Source organism: Miniopterus natalensis, chromosome 22, assembly GCF_054644295.1.
Source record: "Miniopterus natalensis isolate mMinNat1 chromosome 22, mMinNat1.hap1, whole genome shotgun sequence".
Lineage (NCBI taxonomy): Eukaryota > Metazoa > Chordata > Mammalia > Chiroptera > Miniopteridae > Miniopterus > Miniopterus natalensis.
This window is the reverse complement of record NC_142102.1, coordinates 2,795,144-2,820,083: the sequence shown is the minus strand read 5'-3', so window position 1 is coordinate 2,820,083 and position 24,940 is coordinate 2,795,144. Positions and strand designations below refer to the sequence as shown.

The 24,940-nt window shown below is 50.8% G+C and overlaps 1 protein-coding gene across 1 annotated transcript in view; it reads left to right on the top strand.

Moving 5' to 3' along the window:
* Positions 1 to 7,437: 7,437 nt before the first annotated feature.
* The window catches only part of LRRK1 (leucine rich repeat kinase 1), a 76,912-nt gene continuing 59,409 nt past the window's right edge, over positions 7,438 to 24,940 (top strand). Inside the window, exon 1 of the mRNA XM_016200371.2 lies at positions 7,438 to 7,627. Coding sequence (XP_016055857.2) covers positions 7,531 to 7,627 — 97 coding nt within the window. The 5' untranslated portion in view covers positions 7,438 to 7,530. The remainder of the gene's footprint in view (positions 7,628 to 24,940) is intronic.

Sequence of the window (24,940 nt, the reverse complement as noted above, 5' to 3'; positions counted from 1 at the left end):
TGAGTCTCTTTGTATCATTAATTAGTAAGGATGTGAGTGTGGACAACGGTGGGGAATACTGCGTGGGGACTGAGGGTGGGCGCGAGTTTCCATTCTTGTCACTTTTTTCCATGAGGACTTAGGTGTTTGGGTTTCACTTACCTTAAGTTTCTAAGGCTACAAACCAAGATGCCTCCATCACCAAGTCTTGAGCTGACAATGAGGTTGGACCAAGAACATCCCCTGTACTTGGCCAGGTCCACCATGTTCAACCTTGCATTTGACGTGGAAAGTGTAGATCACACCCGGTTATTGTTCAGTTCTTGGTCAGGGCAGGTGCCTGGGTTGCAGGCTCCGTCCCCAGTAGGGGGGCGAGCTGGAGGCAGCCGATCAGTGATTGATGTTTCCATTTCTCCCTCTCACTCTCTCTGAAATCAACAAAAAATATATAAAAAAATAATAAAATAAGATAAAAACAGCCTGCCCTCAAGGGTCTTTATTTTTAAAATAAATAAATAAAATAATAATAAAATATAATATATATCTATTTAAAAGTCTAGTTCATTTTGACCATGCAGTGACAAAGCACCCTTTAAGAGAAAATTTGAGGGACACTTGGATTATATCCCTCGTAAGGTGTGCATGCACTTATGAATGCATTAATATATTTAGAAACCTGCAATTTGTCAATCTAAATGGGAACAGAAAATTCTAGGGAAATGACCGACTCTTTCGCCAGAGCATGATTCTCAGAAGGGAACGAACCTGGGGACACAGACGGCCTGTTGTGCGTGTGCCCGTGGGGGTGGGGCCCAGGAGGTGGGCACCTTCTCTGAACCTGGACCCTTTGGAATGCCCTAGCTTCTCCTGATTGCGGACAAAGCCCTTTTAATGTCCTTGCTCCTAGCACGCAGCTGACTTGAGCTTGAGGCTGGATGATGGGAGACATTGAACACAGCGTCCAAGGAGGAATGTCTGGGGAAACTGAGCACCCAGCTGAAGAAACCCCAGGGGGGCAGTCAGCCACTGTGCTTTCAGAAGGCCGAAAGAGGGGGTCAGGCAGGTAGCTTCCAGCTCAACCCACCTTAGGAGGGGGGTCATTCCAACATGAGATGCTGAGAATCCAGGTAGGAGGTGGGGCAAATGTTAGAGGGCCACGGGTCAGCAGGGCTCGAGAAAAAACTGACCTGCAACAGCCTTCCCCATGCAAACCTGTGACTAACTCCTGCTAAAGGACAGAGTTAAGTGCTGGGATAGAACCAACTCGAAAGAGTCCACTCATGTGCCGGGTGTCCCGGCTGTTTTCTGCGTTGCGGACATCCCTAGCCCATCCCCAAGATCATTTTAAAGGAAAGTTGAGTTGCCCGCACCCCCTTGCCCCGCTTGGCCTCCACGGCTCCTGTCTGCCCCAGCGCTGGGCGTGCGCTTCCTCGCAGCGCCGCTAGATGGCGCGCTGGGGGCGCAGCCCAGCGGCGCGCGGCCGCCACGCCCTGCAAATTATTGGGGACTCTTCCGCCGCAGCAGCACTGCTGGGTGGGTTTGGTTGTTTGTTTATTTATTTATTGTTTTTTGGGTGTTTTTTATCCTGGAATTAGCACTGCAGTGATGAGGTCGGGATTGCAAAACTGCCCCCGCGCTCTGCACGGGCGCCCTGTGGCAGGAGAGCTGCTGGGGCACCTTTTGGGAGCAGAGCCCAGCTGGCCCGCGGCCCCCTTGCCCGCCAGGGCCCCCGGGAGTCCCTCCACGTGGGACGTGTGCGCGAGGTCGTGTTGGGGCCCGGCGGCTGCCCGGCTTTTGTGAGATGACAGCGGGGGGTGGGGGGGGGTGGCGATTTGTCTCTGCTCCTTGCGCTACGTCTTGGGCATGTCCCAGCCATAGCAGGGCACGCGAGGAGCCCAGAGTGTGGGTGCTGCCAGGGTGGGGAAGCATCTCCTCTTTTCCGCTCAGGCTTCTCTGTCTCCCGTGGGCCCCTGGAGCCCGCGGCGTGAACGCGCATCCGTATGACCTGCGTTTGGGAACCCGCCTCAATGGTGTGATGATAAATCGCCAACATCCTGATATATTTTATCTACACCCCCCCCCCAGAAAACCCCAATTTAAAATAATTCCTTAAATAGTGACATTCGTAACCAAATTAGTAAATTCAGGTCGTGGAAGAGGCGCCGTTGGCAAATATTAACGCTTTAAACATACATATTTCTATCCCGCCCCGTGGTTGCGCACAGCGAATGCTCCCTTTTTAACGCATTCCCTGCCAGGCTGCGCGGAAAACACGCGCTCAGGTCCGAGGCGGATCGCGGGTTTGCCGGGGCGCGGGGCCGAGGGGCGGCGGCAGCGGGGCACCGGCCCATCCGCGCCCGCGCCTGCCCCGCGCCCCGGGCGGGACACCCGACCTGGAGGGGACGTCCCGCCGGGACGGCTCGGGGGTCCCGCGTCTCCCGGGCAGGAGCGGTGAGTTTGACCAGCGGCGGGTGCGGGTTAGGGAAACTGAGGCGGCCGGCGCGGGGCTCCCCGCGCGCGCTCCCGGCCCCGCGCGCTCCCCCGCCGCCCGCGCGCCCGCCGCCCGCCGCGCTCCCGCCCCCGGGGCCGCAGGATTGAGGAAGTGCGTCTGGGCCCGGCCGGGCCGCGGCCGGAGCGCAGGGGGCGGAGGGCGGCGCTGCCAGGCCCGGCCCGCCCGCGTCCGTCCGGCCCGCGCGCCCGCCGCGCCGCCGCCGCTCAGGTAAGCGCCGCCTGGCCCGCGCCCCCCGCCCCGCGCCCCGCGCCCCTCCTGGGGTCCCCGCCGCTGCCCGCGGCCGGTCCGCGTGGAGCCCTGGGCCCCGCCGAGGGCGCGGGGCGACTCCGGACTCGCGGCCCTGCTCAGACCCCAGGCCGCCCGCGGGGTGGGGCGTGCGCGGGGCCCCGGAGCGGAACCCCAAACCCCGGACCCCGCGCGGGACGGGGCCGCCGCGAGGGGAGCAGCGGCGAGGACCCAAAGTGGGAAAACACAGCAGGGCGTCTACGCGGCTCCTTTGGCGCAAACCCCTTCCTTCAACTTGGAGCGCGGCCCGGCGCGCGCGCGTGCAGGGACTGAGGGTGAGTGTGCGCGCGGGTGCATGGAGCGAGTGTGAGTGCGCGCGTGCATGGAGTGGGTGGGCGCGGGTGTGCATGGAGCGAGTGTGCGTGTGCGCGCGGGTGCATGGAGCGAGTGTGAGTGCGCGCGTGCATGGAGTGGGTGGGCGCGCGTGTGCATGGAGTGAGTGTGAGCGTGCGCGCGTGCATGGAGTGTGAGTGTGCCCGCGTGCATGGAGTGAGTGTGAGTGCGCGCACGCCTGTGCGTTGAGTGTGAGTGTGAGCGCGCGTGTGCCTGTGAGGGTAAGTGCGTGTGTGTCGGGGAGGGACTGCCCAGAGTCTCTCTGCCCAGGGGGGCCTGGCGGTGCTGGAGGCCCAGGAGGCAGGCTCCGTGCCCAAGACAGAGCCCCTGGGCCATGAACAAACGCCATCTCTCTGGGGCCTCTGTTGGCGACCTTCCTGGACCCGCCCGGGGAGGTGAGGGCTGTCGGGGACAGGGGGAGCCAGGGAAGACTGTTGGTCAGAGGGAGATGGTGATGGAGAATTTAGGGACTCCCAGGGGCCGGAGTGAGAGGGTGACTGAGAACTGGGGGGCTTCTGTGGCCAGCTCAACCTGCCCCTTCACAGTTCAAGGCCACAAAGTTTTTCTCTCACAAACACATCCCCATGCAGGTGTCAGAGAGGCGGGGAAACAGGTGCCTCTCCCCAAATACACTGCTTTTAGAGTTTGCCACTCACTTTGTCTCAGAGCTCCCTGGACATTTTAAGGGGACAACTAGAATATGCCTAATTTGGGGCAATGTTAACATCCAGTGCCTTTTGTGATCTGACTTAATTATATTTGTTTATGTCCTGGAAAATAAAGCAATTAAATTTAAAACATACCCCTGAAGCTAATATAAAATAATGTTGAATGCAAACTGTAATTGAAAAATCAAATTTTTTTAAAAGAAGTAAACAAAAAAACATATAAACCTCACACCTAATTTTGTGCCTAGAGGAGATCTTGGGGTCCCCCAAACCTCTGCATCCCCCGGGCTCCCACATGTCTGGGACTGGCCCCATCTCCAGCTCTGTTGCTCAGTTGCTAGGACTTAGCCTCTTCAGTCTGTTAGCAAGTCCTGTCGGGTTAACCTCTAAAATGTGCACCAGTCTGTCCCCTTCTTTCTCACAGCCCACACCCCAGTCCAAGGTGCCAGCCTCCTATGCTATTCCAGTCCTCTGTACCCCACCCTACCCCCTCTGTTTGGCAGCCAGAGTGATTTTCTTTTTTAATAGGTAGATCAGACAGTGCCATGCGTCCGCTTGGAAACCCTTCAATAGTTTTTCCTTGTGAGTGGCATGAAATCCAGGAGGCCTTTCCTTCACACCCCCAGCTGATCTGGCCTCTGCCACCTTGGACCACCTGGCCATTGCCCCCAGCCACCCTGGCTCATCTCCAGCGCTTGGCCTCTTCTGCCCCCTGACTCTCCATCGCCACCACCCTCTCTAAACCCAGCCCCTCTCTCACATCCCTCTGTCTGTCCTTCTTGGGGGTCTCTACCGTGTTCCTACTTCATCTGTATGACTCCTTTCATTACCTGGAGGTCTCCACTGGAGCTTCAGGATCAGAAACTGTTCCTAGGTGCCTGCCTTGCTCACTGCATCTCTACTTCCAGAATCACCCAGGAGGTGCCCAGGTCCTACTGGCACAGTGACTGATAGCGAATGGACAGTCTTAACTTGACTGCAGTCTCCTAATCCTGAAGGGCTCCTGTTCTCAAACCTTGGGTGCCCATCTGGGACTGAGAAGTACCCATTCCCCCAGTCTGCTCGTCCACAATATTTTGATGTCTGGAAGCCCATTAAACAGATTTTGTGGGCAAGCCAGGATGGGTCGAGGGATGCAGATGGTACCAAGGGATGTCTAGGACCATGGGCCCAGCATCTCCACCAGGCATTTGATTCAAAAAAGAGCTGGGTGATGGGAGCTTTTCCAATGTGCTTAACTTACAAGTGTTTTCCGACTCAGTGGTGCTGGGGATCCTTTCTGAGCCTCCTGAAAAGACAAGTGAACGCCCTGTATTGCTTCCCTGCTGGGAACTTTATAGCCGGTACTTCCCTGACCGTGTCCTCTCCGCAGCTACAAGTTCCACAAACGCATGAAGTTCACGCTTCATGGAAAGGGCCCAGTAACAACATCTGTAAAATAAGCGTCAGGTTCCGTATTTTTTTCTCTTTTCCTTTTTTATTAGGTGTTTGGGTGGTTTTTTTTTTTCATTAGGACAGTTATAGAGAGTTGGCGAGAGAAAATCGGTGAGGTTTTAAAATGTGTGAAAATAGTGATCATTGCAGAGAACCTCTGGAAGCCCCCTTTAGGATGCATGCACCGTAGAGAGAAAAGATGTAATTTGCAACCCGGATTTGTTGCATTGGTCTGAACCCCAAAGAAGCGTGAAGAAGCCCAGATCCATTGGAGGGCATTGAGCAAAACTGGAGTTACCTCACCCGAAAACTTCTACCTAAGAGCCTCTGCCAAAATACAAATCATAATTGAAAACCGGCTCCGGTGGCAGAAATTCTCCACTGGTAAAGTGATTTTCAAAAGGAAACTGAAAATGAAAAGGGGAACAAAATGTACTGGGTAAAGGTTGGCCTAAAATATTTTAAAGGTTTTTTTAGAAAACTTCAGCACGTTATAGGGTAAGACACTTCTCTTTTCAGAAGGAGCGTCTACCAGCATTTGGATTTTTGAAGTGTGTTGGGTAGATTTGGTAGCTGATCGGGGGGGAGGCGTTTAGAAGCAGAGAGTGACTTCTCCTTGGTTTCTGAATGTCACTGGAGCCTGTATTTTAAAGCACAGGTTCTGTTTAGCTTCTCCCTGCCCCAGTCTCAAGTTGATTTCGCTCAGGGCCCTCCAGCACCGATATTCTGAGCTTGTTAATCAGAGGGCAGGTGGGCGACCCTGCAGGCCTCCCAGTCCCCCCTGCCACTGTTATTGTAAATAAAAACCCATGTGGCCCTGTTGTAGAAATCCTAAAATGTCACAGCAGCCCAGTGAGCTTGCCCGAAGAGGGTGCATGTCTATTTTTAATAGCTGAGAAAACTGAGGCCCTTGCAAGTTTTGCCTTGAGGTTACACCACTGCCCCTTGGCAGAGATAATCCAAGCCTTTGAAGTTCACCCATCATTTACATGACCTTTTTTCTTTTTAACTATAACGCCACTGCCCATTTCAGAGGGCAGTTGCTAATTACCCCGCATTTCCTGTGGAGTATAGAAAATATGCAAACGCTAACAGGAACATGTGCGTTTTGTGTGGTGATTAATACCCTTGGCGTCATGAGAGGCCTGAGCTGGGCCTGGGGCAAGCCCTCAAGTTGCTTCTGGGCATTTAATCACCGTGGCAGAATGGGCACTTATGTCGGGGACCCCCCTCCCCAAGCTCAGTGGAAGCCCAGAGGACAGAGCAGCCTCATTAGTCTTAGGAGATGACTCTTAATCTAACTCACTTTCTCCTGGTAACTTGTTACCCTGGAAAATTCTCCGTGGTGGGGTCTGTCCTGTGCATTGTAGGATGTTCAGCAGTGTCCCTGATTTCCACCCACTAGGCGCCTATAGTGCCCCCAACCCCAGTTATGACAACCAAAAATGCCTCCAGACATTGCCCATGTGCCAGGGGCAGGCTCAAACTGACTTGGCTTCATAACCATGCCGGTGCCTCCCAGACCCCTTCTCTTTGGGGTCGTTGCCTGGTTGCCTCTTTGGAATTACACCCACCTCTGGGCTTCCAGAAGAGTGTCCTGGGCAAAGGGAAGGCCTTGTTTGTGACTATAATTGCGTCTACTGCACCCCAGTTGGAGTGGGAGCCCCCAAAGGCAGGAGCCTCTTTTAGTTGCCTTGGTGTCCCTGTGCAAGGGACAGTGAATATGTGTTCATTGAACAATGATTGGAGCCCATTGGAGCCCAGCTCTGAGGTGGGGTTCTTTTAAAAAAAAAAAAAAAATACATTTTTATTGATTTTTGGAGAGAGAGAAAGGGAGAGGGAGAGAGAGAGAGAAACATCGATGTGAGAGAAGCATTGGCTGCCTTCCGCATGCGCCCCTACCCGGGATCGAGCCTGCAACCTGGGCATGTGTCCTGACTGGGAATCGAACCGACAGCCTTGCGGTGCACGGGACAGTGCCCAACCCACTGAGCCACACCGGCCAGGGCAAGCTCTTTCCTTTCACTGTCCCCACCTGACCAGGTGGGGCTGGATAGATGGACTGTGAAGAGGGATATGATATGCCCAGGAGGGGAAAATACCAGGGAACCAATAGAAATACATGCGGCTGTGCAGGAAGGGATCTCAGGATTAAGAAAAGCTTTCTGATTTTCTGATTTTTTTTTTTTTTTACCACCAGAACAAGACAGCTTTCTGCTCAGCCATGACCGTGCCTCTGTGCCGTAGACCACTCCTCGGGCAGCGGTGGCCGTGACCACAGCCAGCACTGACTCGGGGGAGCAGCCACCCCGGGGATTGATGGCTGGCATGTCGGGGCGACCGCCCAGCATGTACTGGTGTGTGGGGCCGGAGGGGACAGCCGTGTGTCCAGAACGCGCCATGGACACCCACAATGGTAAGGACTGGGCTTACAGAAGTAGGATTTTCAGGTGTGAACATTTTTAAGCCTTTTTACACGTATTGCCAGGTTTTCCACTTGAGTGGCACCTCTTTTAACACCAATTGGATATCATTGATATTGTTGTTAACAATGAATCTTGGTTATATCCTTACTGCAATACCAGGCACTGGGTTTAGTGCCTTATGAAATAATCTCATTTAATCTTCATGACAACCTTTGAAAATGGTACTTCTGTCCCCATTTTCTAGCTGAGATCTAGAAACTTGGTCAAGGTCAACAATTTCTAAATGACAGAACTTCAATTTAAACTCTGTCTTAACCCTAGAACTCTCTCGTCCTTAAAGTCTAGGCCATCCTGTGGGGTTTGAGAGGGCACATGTGTTGGGTTTGACAGGGCACATGTGTTGGGTTCAAGAGGGCCCGTGTGTTGGGTTTCAGAGGACCCCTGTGTTGGGTTTCAGAGGAAACCCTGTGCTGGGTTTGAGAGCGCCCATGTGTTGGGTTTGAGATGGCCCATGTGTTGGGTTTGAGAGCGCCCATGTGTTGGGTTTGAGAGCGCCCATGTGTTGGGTTTGAGATGGCCCGTGTGTTGGGTTTGAGAGGACCCGTGTGTTGGGTTTGAGAGGGCCCGTGTGTTGGGTTTGAGAGGGCCCATGTGTTGGGTTTGAGAGGGCCCATGTGTTGGGTTTGAGATGGCCCGCGTGTTGGGTTTGAGAGGGCCCGCGTGTTGGGTTTGAGAGGGCCCGCGTGTTGGTTTTGAGAGGGCCCGTGTGTTGGGTGTGAGAGGGCCCGTGTGTTAGGTTTGAGAAGGGCCCGCTTGTTGGGTTTGAGAGGGCCCGTGTGTTGGGTTTGAGAGGGCCTGTGTGTTGGGTTTGAGAGGGCCCATGGGTTGGGTTTGAGAGGGCCCATGTGTTGGGTTTGAGAGGGCCCATATGTTGGGTTTGAGAGGGCCCGTGTGTTGGGTTTCAGAGGGCCTGTGTGTTGGGTACTGATCTTTTGTGATTAGGATCTAACCTTCACACCTTGGTGCTCACATCCAAGGTCAAATTTGGTTCTGCTGGCCCTTCATTTCTTTCTGGAACAAATTGGGAATATTTGATTCAGTGACCCTGGAACTGCGCCTCTCCGAGTTTTGTCCGCAGCAGTTGAGCTGAGGTCACAGGGGAGCCCTGCTTGCCCTCCCCCAACCCAGTCACTAGCCTCACCCCAGGGAAGACTATTCCAGACCTGATTCCCGGCGCTGCCCGAGGAAGGCTGACTTCCAGAAAGCACCACTGGTACCCAAATGATGCTCCATGGAGGGATAGCTCTTGCCTTTTAAAAATCCTTGGAAGCAGCCCTGGCTGGTGGGCTCAGTTGGTTGAGTGTCATACTTTGCACGAAAAGGTCACCAGTTCGGTTCCAGATTGCAGGTTTGATCACCTGACAGGGAACCTATGGGAGGCAGCAGTTGATGTTTCTCTCTCCCATCGATGTTCCTCTCTCTTTCTCCCTCCTCCTTCCTGTGTCTCTCTCTCTCTCTCTCTGTAAAAAAATCAATAAAAATATACTTAGAAAAAAAAAATCCTTGGAAGCTAACACACTTTGGAAGTGATCAGCTTCTTATAATACTTCCAAGTGGAGTTTAGAAAAAGATCTAAACTTGAAATAAGCACATCTTTTACTTTGGGGTTTTTGGCAACGGCTGTGTGTGTGTGTGTGTGTGTGTGTGTGTGCGTGTGTGTGCTACGTGTGTGTTTTTCACACTCCTACCTGTTTTGACCTCCTTACCTCACCCTGTGTTTGTTTAGAATGGCCCATTCAAAGGCTGTGACGGCACTTTGCCTGCTGGCCGCCCCGTGGTGCCAGGTGGCCTGTGTGTGCCCGTCCTGCGTCTGTGCCACACGCGCGTGTCCCGGGAAGGAATGCCCGAGCTCGTTAGTGCTGTGGCCTCGCCAGTGAGCCCAGGGCAGGGCTGCAGGGCAGTCTGTTTAGACAAACAAGCCCTTAGACATTCTTGCGAGCATCTGACACTAGTCAGAGTGGAAAAACCTGTCCTGCCAGCTGAGGTGAGGCTGCCTGGAAAGAAAAGAAGGGAGGAAACGTCTAGATACTTCAGGCCTTGGTGAGGAGAGGCTTCTGGACATGGAGGGCGAGGGGTGCTTGGACAGACATCACCAGGGTGACTCGTACCCCCCACCTCTCTGGGGGGGGGTCCTGATATCAGCTGCCTGCCACTCGGAGCATGGTGCTCCACGGGACCCAGCATGGACCAGAGGAGGAACATTCCAGAAGGCCTGCAAATCCAGGTTTTGACAGAGCTACTTGCAATGTCCTTTCCTTTTTCCTTTGACTTTTTCAAATCGGTGTTAAAAAAAAAAAAAAAAGAAGAAGAACTTCTTAAAAGGGCCAAGTGGCCTGCTCAAGTGGGGTCCCTTCTCACCTCCCAGAAATTGAAGTAGGAAAGAGACAGATGCCGAAAGTGCCCCTCGGTGGCCACAGGCTTTCTCGGGAGCCACTCTAAGAAACCCTGCTGAGTTAACCGCCAGCCCACGCCTGTAACCGGTTCCTGGAGTCAGTGTCCACACCCTGGGAGCAGGGAGGGGTGGGCAGGGCTCAGCGGGGGGCCCTCCTCCAGCCTGGTCACCCATAAGGAATCTGTATGGGAGGGAAGCGAAGGGGAGGGAGACTGAACAAGGCCCGAGGGGTGGGAAAAATGGCTGTGGGCACCCACCCACGGGGGCAGCGGTTAAAACAGCTGTGTTTCATGCCCGCCAAGATGTGCCCAACCGGGGGAGCTTTTAACATTCACCTTAATCTGAGGCTTAGCTCTTCCCCTGATTATCTGTGCAGAATACACTTGATTACCTCTAGCAATGGGGAGCTCGCCACCGCTCAGATAGCACCAGCCTTTCTGTGGGCAGCTGCTTGGAAGTCTGTGCTGAAGAAACCTGCCCTGCTCTCAGCGAGTCTAGCTCCACCCCCCCACGCTGCTCAGAGCCCCTTTACCCACTCGTGACAAAACTAAAAGCAGATGCCCAGGCCCACAACTTCACATTTTTTCCCTCGGGTATCACCAAGCCTTTGTTCCTTTGTCTGTGGACTAACCATTAGGCCACAGCTGCCTGGGCTCAGGGGACGAGCTGCCTCCCACCCGCTCCCTCCACCCTGAGGTGGGCAGGCTCTCAGGAGCACACCCACCCACCCATTCTATTTATTTAGTTATTTACCTTTTGTAATCCTCACCTGAGGGTATTTTTTTCCATTGCTTTTCAGAGAGAGTGGAAGGGAGAGAGAGAGAAATGTCGATGTGAGCGAGACATCCATTGGTTGCCTCCCAAATGCACCCCAACTGAGGTACATGCCCCTGACCAGAATCGAACCCAGGACCCTTCAATCTGTGGCTTGACGCTCTAACCACTGAGCCACATGCACCCATTCTAAGTAGCCAGAGCCTGAGGTTCACCCAGGGACTCAGCCCTGACCCGCCGCCCACAGTCCCCTCCCCGACACTCCCTTCGTGAGGAATGGGCAAGGCAGCCCCACCTGGTGGCCTCTGTCCCCGCGGGCAGGGCCCAGGCCCAGCTGCCAGGCATTCAGTGGCCAAGAGAGACTTTCTTTCCAGCCATGCACCTTGGCCCCCATGGGGAGGGAGTGGCCTGTGGGCAGAGAGGGGCCTGCACGGGTGTCCCGGGTCCCAGTGCAGAGTCGAGGGTTATCTCCCAACGGCCTGATTTCTTGGTCCACATGAGTCAGACCTTGAAGGCGCCATAAATGGGGATTTTTGTGGCATTCTTTAGTTCTCTAGGGATGGGTTCCTCTTCCCCAATAACATATAAATCCAATCTGTAGTGTGTGAATTTCACACACATTTTCAGGAACCCCAATGAATGAAAATAGGGAAGGGCTTCCAGAATTTCTTAGAAATCCGGTTATGAATCCTTTCATCATCCTGGCCACCCCTATATCCGGTTTGTCCAGATTCCACTCAACCACCTTGTTAATTATTTAGTGACATTTGTCATAAAGAAAAAGAGAAAGGCCTGGCCGGCGTGACTCACTGGTTGAGCGTCGATTCAGGTACCAAGAGGTCCTGGTTCGAGTCCCAGTCAGGGCACAGGCCCGGGTTGCGGGCTCGATCCCCAGCAGGGGGCGCGCAGGAGGCAGCCGGCCAGTGACTCTCATCATTGATGTTTCTCTCTCTCTCTCCCTCTCCCTCTCCCTTCCTTTCTCTCTAAAATCAATTTAAAAGGAGAAAAAAAAATTTAAGGAAAACAAACACAGAAGCATGCATATTAAGCCATAGAATCTCTCTGAGCCCCTATCCCTGAGGTTCGAGAAAGAATTACACGATAGTGAGAAATTCTATTTTCAACTGTAGGGAACTTGTTAGGATTACACCTGATGCTGCTCATTCTTGCTAGGGTGTGCCTAGCAGCCTTTCTCTGACCTCCCCATCATTCGTCACCATCCAGTGCCCAGGGCTGGTCACCAGGTGTTGGTTTAAAATCGATCCTTTCAGGAGAACCAGGGACAAAAAGAACTTCACTTGGGGCACTTCGAATTGACCAGAGACTGAAAGCTATTTCACGCCATTGAAAAGCTGTAGTCCATTATTTTGAGTATATGATGCAAATCTGAGGTTGAAAGGAGATGCTTAAAGTTCCTTCCAGTAGCTCAGTTTGGACCTGTGATGGATGCACGAGCCCTTAGGGACCAGTGGGGGGCCACAGGGGGCGTCAGAGGGGAAGGGACCTCAGGGCAGGGCCCTGGGGGTGGAGAGGCTCCAGTGGACAGGCCCTCCCTTCTCTGCGACCATCGCCAGCACCTCTGGGTTCAAAAGCAGAAAGCAAGCAACAGCCCAGACTCCCCTGCCAGCGGGCAGAGAGCTCCCTAAAGTGTAGTCATTTGTGTGAAATTTCATACATTCTGGTAAAACATTCAAATGAGACCGATAAAGTCACAGTGACTTGACCCCTTTCTGTCCCACCCAGGGGATCACCGTTAGCTGGGTGTGTCTCCTTCCCAGCACAGGCTCGTGCACCAAATTCCTTCTGTGTGCGTTTCTGGTTTTACACGCGAGAGCATCAGTTAGACACACGTTCTGCAACTTTTTTCGCTTGAGTTACGTCTTGTAGGTTTTTTTCACGTGTACCAAATTCGATCGTGTGAATGCAACAGTGTGCATTTCACCAAGTGCCTTTAGAGTCTCTCTATATTTTGCTATTATCCTGAAGTTCAGCATCACTGCTTATGCTCCAGCAGAACTGCAGGATCAGTTAATAAGCATATTAAAAATTATCAAAGTGCCCTGGCCTGTGTGCCTCAGTTGCTTGGGTGTTGTCCAGTGCACCGAAAGGTGGCCGGTTCGATTCCCGGTCAGGGCACATGCCCTGGTTGCAAGTTTGATGCCTGGTGGGGGTGCATGCAGGAGGCGGCTGATCGAAGTTCCTCTCTCATAGTGATGTTTCTCTCTCCCCTTCCCTTCCTCTCTCTCTAAAAATCAATTTAAAAAAAATTTTTTTAATATTATCAAAGGAATACACACCCGTTTAAATAAGCAAGTGAGACAGAACTATAAGGCAAAGCCCCTAATCCCAAAGGCGTCTCTGTTTCCTGTTTCTGGTTCTGGTTTTTCAGGTCCTTGCCATTCATTTCCTCATGTAAAGAACGTTCCCGAGCGTTCCTCTGGCTCTGTCCGAGGAGACAGTGTCTGCTGCCCGCCTGTCACGATAAATGGTGATTTCCTTCACTTTTGCGCATTTCCCTGTTCCTCCCTCCACATTTCATCCTCCCAGTGTCGACTCATCTCCAGGTTGCACTTGTAACATAACATGATATATTCCCATATATCCTGGGGACCCAGCCTTCTGAGGGGCCCAGGAGGTGAGCACCTCTTCTTTCTACCTGCATCCCCCCTTGTTTATCTGGAGCACATTATGAAGACAACTCCTCAGAAAGGGTTGTGGAGACCCGGAAGAGACTGGGCATTCCAGAAAGCATGTTCATTTCACCTCCCCTGTGATCCCAGTTGGAAATCATCTTCCTTCAGAACTTGGAAGGCCCTGCTCTGTGGTCCTTTGATGTGGTCTCATGCTCATTCCTTGGTGGGTGACCTGTTTTTTCCTTTCTGGAAGCCTTTAGAGTTTGGTCTTCGGAAATTTCGTAACAAAAAACTGGGTGAGGGTCTTTTATCATTCATGCTGCTTGAGTCTTGAGGAGGCCCAAGTGTACCCCTTTTGGGCCTGGAAAAGTCCTTGTGTTTGCTTTGGTCTTGCTTCCCTCCTCTACTTTTCTCTTTTTTGTCTTGTTATGTTTGTTTTTCTGGAACTCCTGTTAGTTAAGATACATGTGGCTTGTCTTTCCTGTCACATTTTCCAACTCCTATTTTTTCTCTTAAAGTTCAAAAGACGTCCTGGACTTCGCCTTCCAACCCCTCCCTTCCCATCGAATGTTTTATTTTGTCATTCATTTTTTCACCTGTAAAAGCTCTTTCCTGTTCTCGGTTCTTTTCATAGCATCCTGTCCCTGTGATACATATGTAGTCCGTGTCTTCTCAGTTCTTTCAAGGCTCCTAATTGGCACTTTTTATTTTGGATGTCATTCTTACTATCTTCTCAGTTAGTTTTAAGTTTTATTTCTTAATATCAAATCTTTTTATTAAAACCAATTAATTTTACACTTTATTTCTTAATATCAAATGTTTATTAAAACCATTTAATTTTACATTTTATTTCTTCATATCAAATCTGGTTATTAAAATCAATTAATTTTACATTTTATTTCTTAATATCGAATCTGTTTATTAAAATCAACGTGTTTACAGCGAATTCCAGATAAACCAATCATTGCATGACTCAAAGCAGAATTTAGGAAATTTGCAATCCGTCGGACTTTGTAAGCACAGCATGTCCATAAGTTTCATGGGATACAACTTCCTACGATGCTAGGAGAGATCAGCAAAATGCTGGCAGAAAAATATATTTTCATTGGCATTTATTTTTGAAGTTCCTTTTAATGCCCCGAATCGCCTACGTTACTTCCAAAGCCTGGTTTTCCTCTGTCTTTATTAATTCAGTGTTATTATCTCAACAATGATGAAGCATCTTTTTATGGTTCACACGGATCTAGACTCTGAGGACAGAGTTGGAGCATGGCTTCTGCTCTCTTGAGGTTTGTCATTCTAGCAGGAAAAACAGACAATAAAGAACAGAGATGCCCTGGTGGGTGTGGCTCAGTGGTTATCGCATCGACCCATGAACCCAAGGGTCTCGTGTTCGATTCCCCGTCAAGGGCACGTACCTGGGTGACAGGTTCCATCCCCAGCTCCGGTCTGGGCATGTGCAGGAGGCAACCAATCAATGTGTCTCTGTCACATCGATGTTTCTCTCCCTCCCTTCCACTCTCTCTCAAATAATCAATGGCAAAAGTATCCTCGGGGGAAGATTAACAAAAATAAAAATTAAAAAGAAATGCAGGCCCTCCAATCTGGCAAGACCGGGCCTTGCACAAGCTTTGTCACTGTCAACTGCCCACTTCCCCCTGGGGACTCTGAGGCCCAGTGTGGGCTGGGGTGAGTTTTGCCATCTCTTGTCCTGGGTGGTCCTCCTGCTCTCGGTGGCCCTGGGCCCTTGGCTACGTGAGCAGGAAACTTGCTTCGGTTTTGCTTTCTGTGGGGCAGGGGCGAGGTGAGGCCCCTTCCTGCTGATCCATTGCCAGCCCTGCCTGCCGGCTCGGTGAGCGAGGGTGGCTGTTTCTCCTTTACGGCGCTCGCCTTCCTCAAAAGTGTGTGGGCATGTGGTTGGGGCTGATCTGCGTGTCGGGATTTCCCATAGCTGCCTGTGAACGCGACTCGGTCACCGCAGCCTGCAGAGGGGCGCGGGGAGGCTGCAGCGGGCCGCCCTGGGGGTACACCTGGAGTATTTCTTTCTTTCTTTTTTTTAAATATGTTTTTATTGATTTCAGAGAGAGGAAGGCAGAGGGAGAGAGAGAAACATTAGTGATGAGAGTCATTGATCGGCTGCCTCCTGCATGCCCCCTGCTGGGGATCAAGCCCACAACCCGGGCATGAGCCCTGACCAGGAATCGAACCTAGATCTCCTGGATCCGAGATCGTTGTTCAACCGCTGAGCCACACCAGCTGGGCCACCCGGAGTATTTCTTCTGGGAGGGGGGCTCCACGTGCCTCCTGGGGATCACCCACCACCTGAGGTTTGCACACTTCCTCTCTAGCTCACAAAGGGCAGGATCCTTGGCCCCTCACCGCCTGGCACAGGCTGGTAAAGGGCTCACTGTGGGTACCCCTCCCTGCAGTCCCCTGCTGGTGGCCTTGGGAGCCTTCCTGCTTCCCATACAAAGCCCAGACAGCCTCAGAGCCCCCCCAACCCCGTCTGCACAATGCTTAGCACCATGCCAGGCATGCAAGATACGTAGCCCCTGAATAAATGCCCATGTCTTTCTCTTGCCCTGTGGGGGAAGTTCCAGTAGCCTCACCCGGAGTCTATTTCTGGTAGTGAAAATGACAATGATATTACAATGATAAAAATGGGGGATTTTAAAAAATGGGTATCCTTTGATTTTATCTGGCTGTAAACCATTGGAAGCATAGAATGGAAAACACAGGCGATGCTCATTTTCAAATGTGTATATAGCTGAAATGTGATGACCCCCCAATCCAATCACTAAATTGTTTAATTAAAGTTTTAATCAAAAATATTTTCATCTGCCCTGGCCAGTGTGGCTCAATGATTAGAGAATTGGCCTCCACACTGAAGGGTCTTGGGTTCAATTCCCCGTCAAGGGCACGTACCTGGGTTGCAGGTTTGATCCCTGGCCTTGGTCAGGGCACATACAGGAGGCAACCAATTGGTGTGTCTCTCTCAGATCAATGTTTCTCTCTCTCTCTTTCTCTCTCCAACCCCCCCTCCACTCTCTGCAAATCAATGGGAGAAATATCCACAGGTGAGGATTGACAAAAATATATATTTTTTCGTATAAGTGAAAAATCTTTCTTTGCCTTATCTTGAGAAAGCATTTGGTGGGGGAGGCAAATGAATAAAACCTGCATGTCTCACGGAAGAAAACGCCTAGTAGAACTCGTTCCGATGTTCGTGAGCATCTTTGCAAAGCGCAGCCTCGAGCTGTCCACAGGGAGGAGGGTCCGAGAGGACCCCTGGCAGGAGGGGTGAGAGGTTCGGGCCTGAGGCACAGCAGCGGGGCCAGGCATGCCTGGGATGTTTGCAAAGAGCCGTGGTGTTGTCCGGCCGGGGTTTGTGCTAAACTTGAAGGAGTTTGTACTCCGCGAGTGGGCATCTCCATACGGGAAATGCAGCTGGGATGTGGCAGCCACAGCAGCGTGGGTCCCACTCAGGGACACTGAAGCCCGGCCTGGGGGGCAGCTCCCGGGAGTGTTGACTCGGCTCAGCTGAAGGGCTCGGAGCTTCTGTCCTGCATCAGAGGAGCAGGGGAAGCGCTCTCTTCTCTGAAGCATTATTATTATTATTATTTTTAATGTATCTTTATTGATTTGAGAGAGAGGAACAGAGGGAGAAAGAGAGAGAAGCATCAATGATGAGAGTCATTGATCGGCTGCCTCCTGCGCGCCCCCTGCTGGGGATTGAGGAGCCCGCACCCCGGGCCTGTGCCCTGACCGGGAATCGAACTGCGAGCTCCTGGCTCCTAGGTTGACGCTCAACCGCTGAGCCGCACCGGCCGGCTGAAGCATTGTTTTTACACGGGCATGCATGTGGCATCTGCTTTTGGGCCTGCAGGGCCAAGCTGCAGTCGCCCATCGGTGCCCTTCGAAGCTACACACTAACTGTGTTCACGCACAGTTGTGCAGCGCAGGCCACGCAGGACCCCCCGGGCCGCTTCGCTTCTCGGGTGCGCCCGTCTCTGCATCTGGGGGTGGCTCGCAGCCCTGGTGTTGAGGCCGATCAGCTGGGGGGGGGGGTGTTTGTTCTTTGAATTCGAGGAAAAGGAAGAGCAGATGACTTCACATTTTTTCTTGCCAACATTTAAGAACTTTAGTTGTTTGAATGTGGTCACGTGGTTCCAAAACCGTAAGTTTCAATCTGTAATTCTTTGATTCTTACATCCTTCCAGAATTTATATACATGTGTGTCTATGTGTGTGTGTGTGTGTGTGTACATATATGCAAAACAAATACAGGTTCTTATTTCTCCCTCTTTTACACAAAATGTGGTTGATAATACACAGTTCTGTACCTTGTCAATTTCCTTCACACGTTTGTACATAAAGGCTGTTGTCATCACTGCCACCACCATCAATACCACCATCATCACCGCCATCACCACTGCCAACACCATCACCACCACCATCACCACAACCACCACCATCACACCACAACCACCACCATCACCACCACAACCACCAATATCACCACCATCACCATCACTACCACCACCATCACCATCACTACTACCACCATCACCATCACCACAACCACCGTCACCACAACCATCACCATCACAACCACCACCATCACCACCACCATCACCATCACCACCATCACCACCATCACCATCACTACCACCACCATCATCACTACCACCACCATCACCACCATCACCATCACCGCCACCATCACCACCATCACCATCACCACCATCACCATCATCACTACCACCACAACCATCACCATCACAACCATCACCATCACCACCACCATCACCACCACAACCATCACCATCATCACCACCACATCACCACCATCACCATCATCACCACCACATCACCACCATCACCATCATCACCACCACCACCATCACCACCATCACCACAACCACCACCATCACCATCACCACCACCATCACCACCATCACCATCACCACCACCACCATCACCACCACAACCACCATCATCTCCGTCGTCACCACTGCCACCGCTATTCCTCAGAGCACTAAGCAGGCTCTTCCGAACGGGCCGTCGGCCGCCCGACGTTTTGCTGTGAGCCGTCATGCCGCGCAGTCCTTTCGCGTGCCGTCAGGAAAGCCTGAACAGTGACTTTCCGGAACGATGCGTCACAGGGCAGCTGCCTCTAAGCGCCTGCCACACGCCGTCAGACCGGCCCCCGGGGAGCTTCCCCTGTTGGCCACCATCTTCCACCGTGTCCCTGCTTGCCTGTGTCCCCAGAGGCCTGACAACAATGTTCATTATCAAGCTTCTGGATGTTCCTAATCTGATATGTAAGAAAGGGTGTTTTCGTGTAGATTTATATGCATTTCTCTTGAGATAAGTGAGGTTCAGCATGTTTTGGTGTGTGTAAGACTGATTATATCTACTTTTTAACTGTCTCCCTGTCCTTTCTTGAGCACCCTCTGGGCGCTCTGACCTTTCCTTATCAATTCCCAGGATCTCTTCAAGTTGGCCATGTACCTAGTGAGTGTTAACACTTAATTAGATGCCCCATTGAAACCCACTTACAAACCCAGAAAACTGAAATAAAAACTTTTATTTTTTTTAACCCTCCCTGGAGAATAATTTTCCATTGCTTTTCCAATAATTTTCCATTGCTTCCGTGGAAGGGGAGGAGAGAGAGAGAAACATCGATGTGAGAGAGACACAGCGATTGGTTGCCTCTCGCACTCACCCCGACCAGGGCCGGGATGGAGCCTGCAACCCAGGCACGTGCCCTTCGCAGGAATCGAACCCAGGACCCTCTAGTCCTCAGGCCGATGCTCTAGCCACTGAGCCAAACCGGTTAGGACTGAAATAAAAACTTTGACTGCGATAAGTAAGAAATGTTTTGCTTTCATTCTTACTTCATTATTAAATTAATATAAATTAAGTATAAACAATCTAGGGGAAGTAATGGTAAACGTACAGGGCCCATCCGAAGAACACGTTAAACCCTGGACAGAAAGAATATTTGAGTAAATAAAATGAACTCAGTGCAGGAAAAATACTGAGAACGGCAGTCTTCACCTTTTAGACATGAGCCAAATTTCTCACTTTAGTTCAGATATGATACAAAGAGCTTGAAATGATCTCGTGCCCACTGAGGGTCGGGTGGCATTGCGAGCGCTTCCCACGCTGTCTGTCATTCATTGCAGCCTCACAGCCACCCCTGTAAGGGGGGTGTGCCACCGCCTCCCGGAGGCACAGGGCCCGATGGAACGCGCATGCCCAGCTGGGCGAGCAAAGGGGGTGACAAGTCTGTCACAGCCCTCTGCTCCTCTCTGTGGCACTCTGTGCTCTGGGGGCCCCTTCCCTGGCCGTGGGAACGACCAAGTCCTGCGGTGCTTTTACGAATTGGAAAGCCCCAGGGTGTTATCTGGAGACAGTGTAGACCTTGACCTCACATGACCCCACCACTGTTGAGCTGAAGTGGCCGTGGGGCCCTGGGGTCAGAAAGCAAAATCCAGAAGGGCCCCCAGGCACCTGTCCCCTTGTTCAGCAAGAGAATTCCTGTGCCCGGTGGGCATTGTGAATGACAAGCAGATGGGCAGGGTCACAGGTGGGCCCCTTCCTGACGTAGCTCCGTTCTGTCACCCTGTGTTTTAGCACAGTTTTCGGTAGAAGTCACAACTGGGAAAATCTTGGTGTCTCTCCGTAAATTTCCCTGCGGATTGAGCTATTCCTTCCCCCCCTGGTGCCCAGCTTTGCCAATCGCAGGTTGAATTTCGTTCCAAGTTTTAGTTGGTTAACCTGGGAAGTGTATGTATACATTTTGTTGTTGTTGCTGTTGTCGGGCTTCACCTGAGGGTATTTTTCTATTGACTTTAGATAGAGTGGAAAGGAGGGAGGGAAGGAGGGAGAAGGGGGGGGAGAGAGAGAGAGAGAGAGACATCAATGTAAGAGACACGTCAATTAGTTGCCTCCCGAACGCGCCCTGACTGGGGCCAGGGATCGAACCTGCAACCCAGGTACGTGCCCTTGACCAGGAATCGAACCCGAGACCCTTCAGTGACAGGCCAGTGCTCTAACCACTGAGCAACTTTTTGACCAAGGCTGGAAAGTATATATTTTTTTTTTATTTTTTATTTTTTTAAATATATCTTTATTGATTTCAGAGAGGGGAAGGGAGAGGGAGAGAGAGAGAGAAACATCAATGATGAGAGTCATTGATAGAGCCCGCAACCCGGGCATGTGCCCTGACCGGGAATCGAACCCCGATCGCCTGGATCCTAGGTCGACGCTCAACCGCTGAGCCCCGCCCAGCCGGGCTGGAAAGTATATTTTAAAGAATGATTTCTCGCCTGTAGCAATAACAGAGGTAGAAATCAAGATTTGTTCTACCCAAAAGCAAAGAGTCGCTTCAGTTTAGAGGCTCCCGTTAAAGAACTAGCGAATTCATTAAGACAAGTTGCAAGTAGTCAGCTTTGTACTGGAGGCTTTTCCTCTTTTTTGTCTTAATTTCAAAATTGATACAAGCTTGGTGAAGGGGAAATAAAGCTATTGGAAAGCACAAAACACAAAATCTCTAGTCGTTTCACCTGCCGAAGGCAGCTGCTACCTCGTTTATGCATGTCCTTGGGTGCCTCTTTCTGAACAGAGAGACGAAATTTTTTTAAAAAAATATGTTTTTATTGATTTCAGAGAGAGGAAGGGAGAGGGAGAGAGAGAGAAACATCAATGATGAGAGTCATTGATCGGCTGCCTCCTGCTCGCCCCCTGCTGGGGATCAAACCCGAAACCCGGGCATGTGCCCTGACCGGAATCGAACCCCAATCTCCTGGATCCTAGGTCGATGCTCCACCGCTGAGCCACGCCGGCCGAGCCAGACTAAATTTTTATAAACAAAGACAATCAACTATACTCCTTCACAACCTTTTTGCAAAGCATTTTAATTACACATAATCTACCAAGCTGGAGCGAACTCTTTCACTTTGCAGATTTTCAAATCAGGTCGACCAGTGCTCTGTGTTCTGAATTCTTTCCATGATGTTTCACAGCCTGTGCCCCGTAGTCCACTCTTTTTAGCTTAATGTTTTGTCAATATGTTGCTTACTTCTCCTTGGTCTTCGTTATCATTGCTGTTTTTTTGTTTTGTTCTCACGGTTCTGGAGGCTGGGAAGTCCAAGATCAAGGTGCTGGGAGATCCTGTTCTCGGCCAGGGCCCAATTCCTAGTTTGCAGACCACCGCTCCTCCTGGGATCCCCACAGGGCAATAATCCCATCGTAGGGGCCCCACCCTTATGGCCTAATCGCCTCCCAAAAGCCCCATCTCCTAACACCAGCACCTTGGGGAGTAGGGTTAGAACATAGGCATTTGGGGGACACAGACGTGCAGCCCATCGCAGGTACTAAACTGGAAAGCAGGGCCGTGGAAACCGAGTGGGCTCCCAAGTCAGAAAGACCTTTGTCCATTCTTGCCCCTGCTAGTCACCAGCTCAGCCACCATGAACATGTCTTCACCTTGGCCTCCCTCGGCGGTGACAGGGCAGCCACGACACCTACGGGTGGCATTGCTGTGAGTGTTAAATTAAATGACACCAATCGAGCACCACTCAGTGCTGGACATGGGGCATTCCCTTTCCTAGAAGCCGCTCCCCGATTCCATGGCCTTGGCCATGTACCTGGTGGGCAGGTTCCTCCCTCCACTGTCGCAGGGCCCAGCGCCCTGTCTCAGGAATGGGCCTCTTTGTTTTGTGCTGTGTTATTTTTGCAGGTAAATTTCTAGTAGAAAAAACCATGGGTCATCTGGGTCTTGCTTTCTGAAGCAGCCCCTCCATTTGCGAGGCCTCCCACAGTGACCAACGTCCCCATTTCACCAGCCCTGAAGGTTAGCAGTCACTACATTTCTTACTATGTCATCACATAGCATCCTGATTGGCTCTATTTTGTATTTCTAGAGAAAATAGCAGTTTTCTGTGTGATAGAGCCCTGCACGATCTGTTTGTATACACACGAGTGGGCAAAAGTAGGTTCATCATAATAATAAATCATACAGTTATTCATAAATAAATACTAATTCAAGAATCAAAACTGTGTTCTATGTACTCACCAGTGTAAAGCTGTGTCTGCCCACCCTGAGCAGCCACCCACCCCCCTTTTCGTGAGCAGAAGCCCATCCCCAGGGGTGAGGCGAGGGGACCCGCGGGGACGCCGCGCATCTGGGAGCCGTGCGGCCTGCGATGCGGGAGCCAGGCCCTGGGTGCGGGGCCGGGCCCCGGCCATCTGGAGCCTGTGAGAGGGTCACCCTGGGGGTCAGGTCGCCCTCCACACCTCCCAACTCGTGCATCCTCCCCGAAGAAATAAAGGGTTGGATTTCACCGTAATTCGACCCAGAGATGAAAACCGCTGCTGCGGCTGAAGCTCTGGGGCCCTGGCTGCAGAGACGGAGCATCCCGCCCGCCGAGGCTGGAAAAGCCGGGGCGACAGGCCCCCGGGGCCTGCAGGCGTGACCTGCGGGGAGGGCCAGCCCCCTGCCCCCCTGCTTTGGCCACGGGGGGGACTGGCTGCAGGAGGTCCCGGGAAGGTCCTTAAACAATTATGACCAGGTCAGTAGCATCCTAAAGTTTCCTAGGTGCGTTCTGCAGTGAGCCGGATATATTTTGACTTTCTGCTGTCCTGGCGATGGAGACGAATGTCGTGGAAAAATGTCACGGTGGGTCATGAAAATGTTAGTGTCTTTTCTAGGTTGTGCAGAGACTGCCACAGATTTTGCATTGGTTCAGGCGGCATTGGTTCATGTTTTCTTTGGTGGGGGTAAGAAAAGAAAATATAAAATATATGTGTACCTAAGAGGCCACTATTTACAGCTTATGGAATGAAAGTCACTTTCATATTACCTTTCTGGTGTCCTGGATCTGCAGGCCAAAAAAAAAAACAGAACACCAAACAGGAGAGAGAAAATGTTATTCTGATTATTGGGTAAGGGGGGATCATTTAACAAAGATTGTTCTAGAAGGACGTGAGTATAAGAATGTCTTCTTAGGGTATAAGGACAGACTGGGGATCACAGACAAAGGGCTCCCTCCAAGGTGGGGACGGCCACAGGGAGCTGCCCTGGGGTAAGGGACGTGGCTTTTGCAAGCCGGCATCACTGTGACATTCGTGGGATTCTGGTTTATTCCTTTCCCAGAATAAAAGCAAATAATCCCCATTCGTCGGAATCCTTTGTTTTTCTAAAACCTGAGTTACATTTAGAGATGGGGGATCCGCAGCTAGAAACATTTCTCCTAGAAACAGCCCGAGACGTGAAGCATGCGGTGTCCCTGGAGGTATTTCTTTCTAGATTAGTCAATTAAAGTATTTCTTTCTAGATTAGTCAATTAAAGCGATCTTCCAGGTTCCATGGGTATTTTTAGTATTTTTTTTTAGCCAAGTCCTTCATCACATAATGGACTTTCATTTACTGTCCGTGTCAGCACATTAAACACCAGGCTGTGTGGATATTAACATTTCTCCAGCCCAGGACTATGCCCATGTGTCACCTCACAGCTTATTGTAAATGTGTCCCCGCACTTGGTCCTGCTTCCCACGGACTCCTAAAATCAAACAAGAAACATAACTAAAACTGAAAAAAGAACTGTGCTCTTGGTCTCTTTTACTTAGTCACACACTTCATTGAGCATATTAACTTTGCATTAAAAGCAAGTGAGGGTCCTGTTTGTAGTTTTTATATATATATATATATATATATATATATATATATATATATATATATATATGTGTGTCTGTGTGTGTCTTAGGAATTTTTATTGCTATCTAGCAAAATAATGACATTGTCATAGAGAACAAATAGGAATTGTTTTTTTTATTTGAAATGAAACCCTCCTAATAGTTCTGTTATTTCCCTACTAGTTATACTGACTTATTTAGTGTATTAATAATTGAAATAGAATACATTTGAGGGGTTATATTTTTTTCAATATGAATTTTAGATCTCTATGAGAAAAATATTTAGAACTGTGATGTTTTACTGTCTAAAAGAGTGGAATTATGGACAATCGTTGATTAATAGGCACAAGTAAATAACTAAATCATCACAAATACTATAAATATGTTCCCCGGCTTTCAGTTTAAATCAGAGGTGGCCCATTCTCAAATATAAAAAACTTTAGTATTGGGGGAGGAAATTACTATAAAAGTAAATAGTTATCGCTAAGAAAAAGTGTCTGGTGGTGGGAGGAGGGATTTCCGCCTTTTATGAGATGTGTTTCTGTATTATTTAGGTTTTTTCAATGACAGTGTGTTCTTTTCTTACTCGTGTTATTTCTTTAAAGCTTTAAATAAAACAGTCAGATAATCCCATCACGGGGAACTTGGGAAATAAAGAAGAAAAATATTTTTAATCCTATCACCAATTCCCTCCCAGCCACCCTTAGTCCTACTGATCATTAGCATTTTGATTTTTTTCTT